Genomic DNA, 12,212 nt, shown 5'->3' on the forward strand with positions numbered 1-12,212 from the left:
GTGCACAACATGTGCATTGACATCTGAAAGCCAAGAGTCAGCAGGTGAACAGCGTTGTTATGCATGGTTTTTTGATGTTTTTCCTAAAACAGCTTGCAAATGCGGTGCTTACAGTGTTTGGCAGCGGATGACAGGAAGATTTTTTAAAAATAGTTCTCAGCTGGTTTATGACGTGACAGTAATGTGACTAAAAAAAACAAAAAAAACAAAAGACATGTGTTGTGTTTGTCTGTGCATTGAGTTTTTTGCCACTTCCCTGGTCAGGTTTATTGTGGCAGCAGGATAAGAAGAGCAGTTCAGAGGTCTGTTTCTAGAAGTGACATACTTGTATGTCAGAGGCAAATAGATTACATTTATATACAACTAATTTGCAACAACAAATATGTTTGGCAGGAAACATAATACTGGCCGGACTATTTACTTAATAAGGAAATGTTGTTAATTAACATATCTGGCAAATCACAAAAATGATTATATTAAACACATCAGTAAACTGTTCACTTATATTATTTGTTTTTTGCAAAATATCTGATCTTGCAATACAGTATCTGTTTAGAGTGACCCCAGCATTTTTGGATATGTTTAGACACTGGAAGCACTTGGTTAAACACAGATGCCCCCGGTACTGGGGGCAGCACGCCATCGTCAAAACCGCTGATTTGGTTACGTTCAGCCTCCTGGCTGGTGAACAGCAGTTAGGACCCAAATGCAGACACTAAGACGGAAGCTGGAGAGTTGGTGAGGTTTATTGCAAAAAATTGCCAAAACATACAGGTGGTTAGGTGTCAGTAGTCCAAAAGCACTAAGCACTCAAATCCAAAGGTCCATCAAAAGTATAAATCCACAATGGCACAAGACAAACACAAAATCCACAGATACATTCAAAGGAAACATCTAAAATGAACTGGCACCAAGTGATAGACAGACAACTACTTAAATACACAGGTGGGACACTAATTACACACAGGTGAACCCATTAGGACAATCATGGACAGACAAACAAGACAAGAGAGCCAACTGAAACACACAAGGAACTATGTCACAAAATACAGACATCAAAAGCAACTAGCTGACAAAAACCCTACAGAAAATAGAGATTAAAACAAGACTAGAAAACACTAATGAATTCATAAGTGAACCTAATAAACAAATGACCAAAGTAACACATGCTACAGAGAAAAGCAAACACAAGGACAGGGAATGAACACAGAAACAAACACAAAATACACCTACCGACCCAAACCCGGGACAGACTTACTTTTGTCATTTCCGCCATTTTAAGCCCAAAAATCAGTGGGCGCCATTTTTATTATTGCACAATACCTGGGAGCTGTGCCTGCCTTCTCTCACCTTTTTCTGCAGAGAGGAAAGATGCTGCTTTGGAACACACGGTCTTTTTCGCCAATTTGTGGCCGACCCGTAGGAGCTACATAGACATCCAATATCAAATGAAAGGTTGATTGATACCCCACCGATCACTGTGGGATGTTCCGTTCTCAAGCTACAGGCCTGTAAAGCATGGGCATGCTTTTGGTGGCAGGAATGTTGATGAATATTCACTGTTTTTATCAATATTTCAATGTTATGTTATTTGGAACGTGGTTGTATGGACAGAAATAGCATTTTAAAGATAACTCCCAATAAAAGTAAAGATTTAAACAATAAATATTGCCAAAATATGGACATTCGCATGGTATATTTTGAGAATAACTGTTGTATTTTTGTTTATTTTCATCAAATTTACAGTTACAATTTCATTCCAAGTGTATTAAAATATATTCGGTTGCATTATAATCTACCTTATGATGGTTTTGATGGTTTGTTGCATTAAAATATAGCTTTTTTTACCAGGCGAGGAAGAAAATATCATTTTTTTTTTTATTGCATCTCCATTTAGTCTGTAATGCTAAAATAAATATGTTTATTTACAATGAATTTATATTCCTTAGCTCCTGATCTTTCTAAGGAGACCAGAATTATGCATCTAGGCCAAATGGTTGAGGAGGTATTCCTGATTTATTTTGGTTTTGTTATTTTAGGCATTTTTTCCCTGGAAATAGGTGGCCATTTCCAACAAGTTTTAAGGTTAGAGAAATATAATGGTCTTGGTTTAATGGAGAAAACGGCCACAGTGACTTCAGACACAACATGTTAATGAATGTTTGTTTTTTTAAGATTGTTTTGTACATGGGGCTCTACCAAGTGAGCTAACCGTGCCCATGTTAATGAATGTTTAACCAAAACCACGATCTTTCCATATCCAAACCAAAGTGCTTCTGTTGCTCAAACCAAACCACAGGGATGTGAACCCAAGTCCTGTGTTTTATCCTCTCACCATCCACACCCGCTCTCTGTTACTCCGGTGTGATACATAAACATAGAGCTTCACATATTCCACATACATTATCTCTGACTGTCATTTTGACTTGTCAGAATGACATCTTGGGTAAAAAGTCTGATTAGTCACAATGCAATTACAACTAGTCAAAATTAAGTTGTTGATAGTGTTAAAAAACGGATAGTCAAACTGTTAAAAGGGCTTGCCATATATAACTGTACTTTAAATCTGAAGCTACAGCCAGCAGCAAGTTAGCCTAGCTTAGCATAAATGAATGTGTAACAACAATATTGCCAAAGCATCATGCAAATTACATAAGAACAATCAACCCCATACATTTCATCAAACAAGTAATTAAAGCGTAAAGTAATTAAAGCATATGTGTGTTTGTGTTAAAAAATTAAAATATATTAAAAATTAAAATAAATAAATAAAACAGTAAGCGTGTGTGCATGTGTTAAAAAGAATAAAAATATATTAAACATAATAAAATAAATAGATAATACCGTAAACATGTGTGTGTGTATATTAATAAAAATAAAAAAATAATTAATTGATTAAAAAATAATAATAATAAAAAGAAGAAATCAGTATCAAATGTAAAAACAAAACAATTACTAAAATATCAAGCAATCAAAATAATAATAATAATTTGAAAATTTGTACAATTATTTATCAGTCTGAGTTTCCACTGGTTGTCCTCACTTCATGGCATCAGGAGACATATTTTGCAGCAATTATTTGATATATGGGCATTTCTCACAGTATAATGGGGAGTTTCTGTGTGTCTGATATGAATTTGAATTCGGGGTATATTTGGGAAATGTTTGCAAAATGTTGTTGTCTTAGTGTTTTATATTTAGGGCATGAGGTTAGAAAGTGCAGCTCTGTCTCTACCTGTCCCCTGTCACACTGGGAGCAGAGTCTCTCCTCTTGTGGTAGCCAGCTCTGTCTGTGGCGACCCTTTTCTATGGCCAGGCTGTGTTCACTCAGTCTGTATGTTGTCAACATTTTTCTTAGTTTAGGACATTTTATTGTGCTCAGGTAATTTGCCAGTGTGAATTCTCTTTTTAGGGTCAGATAACATTGGAATTTACTTTGTGTTTTGGTCGTTTCTTTCCAGTATTTAATATATTTTTCTTTCTGCTTGTTGATAATTTGGTTTGGTCTGCTTGAGTTGGTGTTGCTGTCCTGAGGCTGTAGGGGGCTTGTTACTGCAGAGAGCCTCAGGACCAGCTGGCTGAGGGGACTCTTCTCTGGTTGCAGCTCCTGGTATGTTAGGGTTTTGTGATGTGTGTCTGAGGTGATCGTTTCTGTATTTCTACTAAGAGGGGGTATTGGCCGAGCTCTGCTCTGCATAGATTATTTGGTGTCTTTCTCTGCACCTGCAAGATGCTCTTACAGAACTCAGTATGGAAAGATTCTATGATTGTTTTGTCCCATTTGTCAAATTCATTATTCATTATTAAGTTTTGGCCCCCAAATTTCTCTACCATATAGAATTATTGGTTCTAGTACAAACCGGAAAATTCTGAGCCAGTTTCTTTTTATTGCATAGAAAGCTCTCCTTGCTTTGTCCCTCAGATATTTCACAGCCATGTTGAGATTTCCTGTGTATGTAATGTTGAGGCCAAGGGAAGTGTAGTTTAGTGGTGTCTAAACAGAAATTGTGTGTAACCTGATTTCTGTATTGTTTCTGAAAGATCATTATCTTAGTCTTTGCTGTGTTTACTGTCAGGGCCCAGGTCTGACAGAATCTCTGCAGGAGATTAACTTTCTGTCTCTCTGCTTCATGTGTCTGTTTCTCTTTTCATCTTTCTTCATTTCTCTTTTTTTGTCTTTCACTCTTCTTTCTTTCCCTCTCTCTCTCGCTCACACAAACGTACGCACGCACGCACACACATGCACACACACAGCTGGGCTGAGTGTGTGAGTTCCAGTCACACTGTGAATAAATCATAGTAAAAGGTTCCTTAATAATGCAGCAATGAGTCCAGATACCAGATGTGTTTGTGTGTGTTTGTGTGTGTGTGTGTGCGTGTGTGTGTATAAAGATAGCCCATTTATTGCAGTCGTAGTTGAAGTTACTCAGTTTTTATTGAGACTGTTGGCAAATCATGAACAAACAGTAAAAGCAAAACACATACACACACACACACACACACACATGCGCACCTGTTTTAATACGACTGACATGCTTGTTCAGATGAAACGGCTGGTGATGATAATGAGGGCGCTCATTCATAATCACACAGCAGGAGGACAGTTTAATCAATGCACATAAAAACATACACATATGGCCGTCTCTTTATTCACACTGTTTATCAATCTGGAGGAGGAGGAACAGGAAACGGTAAAACTGCTCTGCTTCCTCTGCTGAAGAATTCGTTCTGTTGTTTTGGGCAGAATCGGAGGCCCCAGTGAAATGCACAAAGTCTCTCTTCATCCCCTGACTCTCATCAACAGCAAATTGGCACTCTGCAAGATGTTTATCAGGATTGTAGGTGTGATATTGTTACTTTTTGTCATGCTCCAACATACTGATCTACTGACATGAGTTATTTGTTATGGAGAAGAACAATGAAGGTGAAAATAACTATATAAACTATTATACTATAATAAACTATTAAACTGGGTGGTGATCCCCGTAAACAGCTCAATTATTTTCAAAAGAGGTGTGAGATCAATCAATAAAAAAGAATTTGGATCAGATGGTGGTCATAAAGTCTCACCTTTGTTATAGAGTGAGTGAGAAGGACGAGGAGAATTTTGTGCCTTTGGGTTTGATGCCAGCGGTTTTTACACACCACCTGTTTCATATGTTTACTGTTATCACTCCATCAAAACCCGTCATGCTTTTCAAGTTATCCATCCATCCATCCATCCATCGTCAACCGCTTATCCTGTGTACAGGGTCGCGGGCTTTTCAAGTTATACACTATAAATACTTAAATGTGTCGCTATCAGGGGACTCGTTGGCCGGTTTTGCCCGAGCACAACGACGTCCATCTTTACAAGTTCATTCAATCTCATCTTCAGTATTAATTATCCTCACATGGTAAAAATGAGTCACCGTGTTGAGTACAGTTTCACTGGATGCAAAAATCTTTAAAATAATATTTCGACATTTGGGGAGGGCTCTGGATGGGGCCAGGCTAGCTGTTTCCATTCCTTTTGCTAAGCTATGCTAATCTCTTTAGTCAGGAACGTGTTATCGATCTTCACAACTAACTCTCGGCAAGACTATATTTTTTACTTTGTGGTGTAAGTTTGCTTTTTGCACTTGTTTGGTATTTTCCCGGCTAACCTGCACAAAGAAGGGTGCAGTGATGTTTCTGCAGATGAGGCAGTGTTTCTTGGTATGCAATTATGCCTATGTTTCCATCTGCTCACACTCTTATCATAAACAGATGTGCAGATGTAATTTCACAGCTTAATTTATGGAGCTGCACACACAGCAGCCTTTGAAAAACTCCTTTAAACTCCCACCAATACCTTTAATTTAGTTTAACAACAAATGTCTTTACTCAAGATCCACTTACTAACAGTATTCTGAACATGCAACTTCATCTCAAGGTTTTTTTTTACTTCCAAGATGTGGTTGAAAGCTCACCCTTCCCGTATGTAGATTCTTCAACTTTGCTATACATTTTTCTACTGCAGATTGAAATGTTCACCAAGTACTTTTAATGCAATGACGCTGTAACGAGTTAGCTTGATATTTATGTATTTCCAGTGATGCTGTCCACATGTTCCATCTGAATCTGGGATTTTGCAGAAAGATGTTCTGCTTGCTGCGCAAAGCTGCTTGTAGGATCTAATCTTTTCAACAGTTTAAATGATAGGTTCAGAATTTTCCCAAATCTGTCTGAATACATTACTCACATGTGTACAGTAAGAAAGTTATTGGTCACTGTAATTATTCCTCCTCCACATATTGGCCACCATGCATTCTAACATTCAGCTGAAGCTAATATGAGGTAGTCTGAGTTAATCTTTTATTTTATACAATATTTAAATTATTTTAAAATGTGCGTTGAGAGTTGTGCTTCTGTTTCTCAGTCTGTAAATGTGAACTCAGATTTGTTCTCTTTTAAAATCTGTAAGTGCGTAGTGAGTGATTTTTTTTTAAAAATGTGTCAGTTAGTGGCTTCAAAACCTTTAAGGAGAAAGCTTTCGTTCTCTTGCCATGTGAGTTTTGCAAAAGTGTGTCCAGTTCTTTGCTTCTCAACAATCTCTTGCTTAAATGGCAGACTCTGTGGACACAGCTCAGCCTCATGGACCTCTGGGTTTCTTTTGGCCCATCAGTCTTCTGCCACTCTGTTTGTCCCTGCATATGGTAGCCACATGTGGTGAAGCTCTGATGAGTCCGACTCTGCTGGCCCTAACGCTGCAGGCTGAAGGATGGCAAATGAATGCTGGTGTGAGTCATCTGTGTGTTTTGTTAGGTGTCCATTTGGTTTTCTTCTTCTTTTTCATGTTGGCAATTGCTGCTCATACCTACCCAGTTATTCTATGACAAACCGTCCTGTTTGTTAGTAAAGAGTAGCAGAAAGCATTCAATAAAACAAACTTTCATCACTAACTATAAGCAGAATCATTGCTGGCTTAGAGCAGGACAGAGAGGTTTACGCAAGAGCCAGATTATTAAAAGAAAAGTGTGCCATTTTGGCAAATAACCTTATTTGCTTCCTGGCTGAGAGGTAAATGAGAAAATCAATATCACTTTCAAGTAAAAATAAACCTTAAACCAGCTGCTGGGTTAGCATAGCTTAGCACAAAGACTGGAAACAGGGGTCAACAGCTAGCCTGACTCTGTTGAAAGGTAATTCACTACTATCTCAATAAAGGTAACCTACCAGCACCTTGTACAACCTCTTGTCCGAACACAGGCAGAAGTGTTTAAAGCTGTCCTGAATGGCCACACACAAAGGTGGGATAAAACGTCTGCTGTAATAGAAGTGAGACAATCATTAAAATATGGCGATAATGCCACACACTTTAAGACAGTCTTTCCTGGAAGGCATTCATGGGGTTGCACTTGGTTGTACGCACAAAAAGTCCGCAATTGTTGCATAATGAATGACAGAGAGCTTGAAAGAAAAGTTCCTAAGAGCCTTCTTGAAAAAGCAAATTTTGTTTTTAGTTGTTATGTTTATGCAACTACTAGCACATTGTTATGGTTATGAAAGGATTGTGATCTTAGTAAGTATTGAATAAATTAATAATGATTTAAAGCATGAGACAGGACCTGTGGAGCTTTTTCAGTACTTTGCTTTAGTTGTGGAGCTTTTTGTACATCTTGTGGAAAACAGATTTGGTGAAGAAATATCTTAAATACTGCATCATCTTACAGACTTACTGCAATGTTAGTGGATATTTATTGTGTGTGAGGACAGCTGTCTTACACTAATATTTTCTCTTTTATTCCTCAGTTGATGTGTCAATGAAAAACATTAAAAGCCTTTTTTTTATTTTATCCCCTTTTTTTCTTTTCCCTCTCCATCTGTCTCTTTCTCCCTTTCTAACATTTGGTGTTACAGCTCTGTCCGCCCGCCTCTATCAGAAACAGATGCTGTGTTATTCTTGAGTGGAATAAATACCAAAAGTAAATGGCAAAATCAAATTAAGGCAAAGTGAGTGATTACCAGCCAAACCGAGCTGGTTCAGGAAATGGAATTTGTACTGTTGTGGCTGCGGTGGAAAGCTTTCCACAGGAAAGTCTCAAAGTACAGCACACTGACCAGAGAGTCATTGGCATTGGCAACCGGAAATTATTTCTGGAGAGATCAAGAGCCAGATTCCTAAAATGCTAAATGTAAATGCTCTGTATTTGTATAGCACCTTTCTAGTCCTTTCGACCACTCAAAAGCACTTCTACACTACATTCACACTGAGTTTAAGTGCTCAAACAGAAACTAACATTCAAACACTGGCGGAACAGCCATCAGGGGCAATTTGGGGTTCAGTATCTTGCCCAAGGACACTTCAACATGCAGCCTGGAGGAGCCCAGGATTGAACTGCCAACCTTCTAATTAACGGGCAACCTGCTCTACCTCCTGAGCCACAGTCACTAAGAAGCCTCTTCCTAAATGGGGAAAAAACATCACGACTATTTTGCTGATACCAATATGGTCTGGAGCTGAAGTGATCATACCAAGTCTGACTGAATTCCTTCTAGTCTGGGCAATGCTTTTGACAGATGTAAACATCTTCACATTGGGACGTACTGTAATGTAAGGGGAAATCATTTTCAAAAAGCTGTCGGAAAACATTGTTGCTTATTATTTTATAAGACAGTTGCTTCAGGTTTAGATAGTTCAGCCCAGCTTCACTTACATGTCCCTCCGCATTTTTCTTTTTCCATTTCAAATAAATTAGATTTACAAATTGCAGAATCCCTAAAGGAGCTTGGCAAATGGTTTATTGTTTTCATTTAGTCATGTTATAATTTCTGTTCTTGTGGTCTGCCGCTGGAAATCAACCATATCAATTCAAAGAATGGCCATTTAAGCGGTATGCTTTGGTCATTAATGTTATATCTAACTGCTAAATGCTCCAGTATGTTCACCAGCTGGTTGCTAACTTTGTTTTTCAATTGGTTGCTGCTGTGCAGGTGGTGTACAGTGTGTTTATCAGCACAAAAAACAGCTGCCTGCTGGAAATGAGGTTGGTTAGGACTGAATATGCGGGCCGGAAAACCAAAACAATGAGCTGAAAGATTCCCCTTTCATAACTATGAGCAGCCCTTTTCACAAAATCACTGCACCACAGCCTATAAAACAGCCATGCTAGGCAAGGAGTCCCAGGCTGTGCTGGTCTGGTGATTATCGAACACGGAGCAACTCTCCACTGTCAAATTTGTGCTGTAAATAATAAATTTGACATGCTGTTGCCCTTTGACACCACCTTATTATTACCTGGCTGACTAATGGTATCAATGTTAGTAAAATAAAGCCACACTTTGGACATAATAGTTTTTTAAACACATAGAGAAGGCAAGTTGTTTTCTCATGCTCATGTATATAATTTAAGTAACATACAAGGCTCTCCTGTGGACACACATCGCTTATTTGCAGTGATGTTGCCAGAAAACGTAGTACAGTCTATATATATGGAAACATTTGATATAAATATTGGTTTAGCCGTCAAGGTCGCGTTGCATTATCGTGCTCACTATCATGATAAAAGAATAATTAAATGGGTGATGATGGAGCAGAGGACAAGACACATGCCTTTGGTGTGGGAGACCCGGGTTCAATAGAAGTTGTCAATTAAAATAGATGTAGGAAAGAAAAAAAAGGTAAGTGGGTAAAGCCAAATATGTAAACAGAAATCAGTTCAGGACATGTGCTGTCTGTGACCTGGGTCAGCTATATATTATATAGTATAGGATGAAATAAACATGCAACATTTATGCAGATGTAGCCTATACTGCATTTGTGTGTGGGTGTGTGTAACCCAACCCTATAATGCCTATAGCATTGAGTTACAATGCTAAATAGTTTCTGTCCAAGGTTCGTCAGTCTTCGCTGAGGTCATACATCGGCGTGGTCCCCCAAGATACGGTTCTTTTCAACACAACTATCGGCAAAAACATCCGCTACAGCCGAGTTACAGCTAGCAACCAGGAGGTGGAGAGAGCTGCCATGGCTGCTGACATACACACCAGGATACTGGAGCTACCTCAGGGTCAGGCTAGGGTGTGTGAGTGTGTGTAGATGATAATGATGAAAATGTTTTTGTTGATTGACTTGGCAGAAGCACGACGTTTGCCAATTTGAATTCTGATGTTTGAATAAATGGGCAATAATGGGAATAATAATGAAGATGACGGCATTGTGTTCCACCAGGGTATGACACTGAGGTGGGGGAGCGGGGTCTAAAGCTCAGCGGTGGAGAGAAGCAGAGAGTGGCAATTGCTCGAACCATCCTGAAAGAACCTCGGATCATTCTGCTGGATGAGGTGAGGACACAGGAAAGCCTGTTGCATTACTTTAATACATGCTTTTAAAAAACTTGTTAATGTAAACAAGCACCTCACACACTTTCCTGGGTAGTTTGTATGAATGTGAACGCTTTAAGTGTATATTCACCACAGGCCAGGTCGAGGCTGTCCAGTCATCCCAGGCCAGTACAGAAATATCTTGTTGAAGAACTTTTTGCACAAATCAAATGATGGGGACATTTGAGGAGGTTACAATATTGTCAACATTAAAGGTTCAGTGTGTATTATTTCTGAGGATATAAGATCCATAACTATGTTTTCAGTGGTATGGAAAGACTGTAAAAATTATGTTTTTATTACCTAAGAATGAGACATTTATATCTCCATAACCGCGGGCACCCCCTGCCATGGACGTCGCCACGTTGCATTCTCATGTTTCTACAGTAGCTGAAATCGGACAAACAACGCTACAGAGTGCGTTTTGTCACTACGTTCTTCTTGTTCTACTTCTGGTAGAATTCAGGCAGTGCAGACACTCATCGCTATGTTGAATACGTAGGTTAGAAGAAGAAGAAATAGTAATAATATACTGCAGGGGTCTGCAAATAAGTTTTGAATCGGAGCAATGTTTTCAACCATTAGATAGTGGATGAGAATTAAGTGATAATAATACCTTACTCCTGTATGCAATTTGGTTAGCTTAGTTGTTAAGGTGCAGGATTTGCAACCCAGGGATTGAGGGTTTGACCCCACCTTAGAGAACTTTTTTTTTTTGTTGTTCCACCAGGCCACTTCTTCACTGGACACCCAGACTGAGAGGAACATCCAGGCTTCATTGGCCAAGGTCTGCACCAACAGGACGACTATAGTGGTCGCACACAGGTGACGTTACTACTAGGCTGTGTTTCATATAACTTGGCTTCCTAATAAGCTCCATTGAAGAGCGGTAAATGCAAGTTATTGAACTGATCTCTGTATACCTCCAGGTAACACTGAACATGTTTGGAATGAACAGAATATCTGCGGACAATCAGATGAAGCGTGGACATATTGGCAGTAATTCTGGGCAAAAGATGATCCAATATGGTATTGGACATAGGTTTCTATTCTTTTGACACTGAGTGTATAAACAAACATTCTGCTCTAGAAATGACAGCAGTCTGTTACAATATGATTAAAGTTGCAGTGGTAATACAGTACCAAAGTGAAAAGGAAAACCAAATGTGAGGAAGAGAGATGAAAGGAAAAGATGGATATGGTGAAAGAAAAACAGGATTAGAGCAGACACAAAGAGAGGGTTGGAGAGATTAAATGAAAAGCTGATTGGAGGATATGAGATGACGCGTGATGACAGGTCAACAAAAGCAAAAGAAACAGATGTCTGGTTATTCATCAGTCTGAGTGATATTGGAAAAGACTTGAAAGGCTCTGACACTCGCAAACATTAAAATACATCAGCAGTGAAGTAGCCTGTGGTGCTGGGTCCTGCTACTCTGTGTTAACCCAGTTTTCATCATATCCTCTGTGTTCTACATCATAAGTACAATGGATTATTTTTCCTTGTTCCATGACTAATATAATCAAAACATGGCTTCTATCATACAGATGAAGATTGACTCAACTGGTCAAAGGCCAAAAGTTAAAAGTGTGTATTTGTATTTTCTGATACATGGGAAAAATCTAAAAATAATATTTTGTTTGACAGATTTCCAAATTCCACTGGAAACATTATTCAACCATCTATCCAGCTGACCAACAGAATCAGTCCTTTTCTACATTTAGCTGTATTGTCTGCTTCATATTGTGGACCTATACTCTAGTGGCTTATGGAAACAGTCAACAAACCATAAAACAGCAAAATATTGTATTTGAAGCAGCTGGTTTAATATACTGAGGGTTTTTGTTTTCAAATCTGAAGCCATAGA

At 38.7% G+C, this 12,212-nt stretch overlaps 1 protein-coding gene across 1 annotated transcript in view; it reads left to right on the top strand.

Moving 5' to 3' along the window:
- abcb6b (ATP-binding cassette, sub-family B (MDR/TAP), member 6b) overlaps positions 1–12,212 on the top strand; it is a 35,298-nt gene that overhangs the window by 16,367 nt on the left and 6,719 nt on the right. Inside the window, exons 15-17 of the mRNA XM_038719924.1 lie at positions 9,857–10,031; positions 10,193–10,305; positions 11,075–11,169. Of these exons, the coding sequence (XP_038575852.1) occupies positions 9,857–10,031; positions 10,193–10,305; positions 11,075–11,169 (383 nt within the window). The remainder of the gene's footprint in view (positions 1–9,856; positions 10,032–10,192; positions 10,306–11,074; positions 11,170–12,212) is intronic.

This window comes from Micropterus salmoides, unplaced genomic scaffold (assembly GCF_014851395.1).
Source record: "Micropterus salmoides isolate LMB-PRFRI ecotype aquatic unplaced genomic scaffold, ASM1485139v1 Ms_hic_scaffold_15, whole genome shotgun sequence".
NCBI classification, from domain to species: Eukaryota; Metazoa; Chordata; class Actinopteri; order Centrarchiformes; family Centrarchidae; genus Micropterus; species Micropterus salmoides.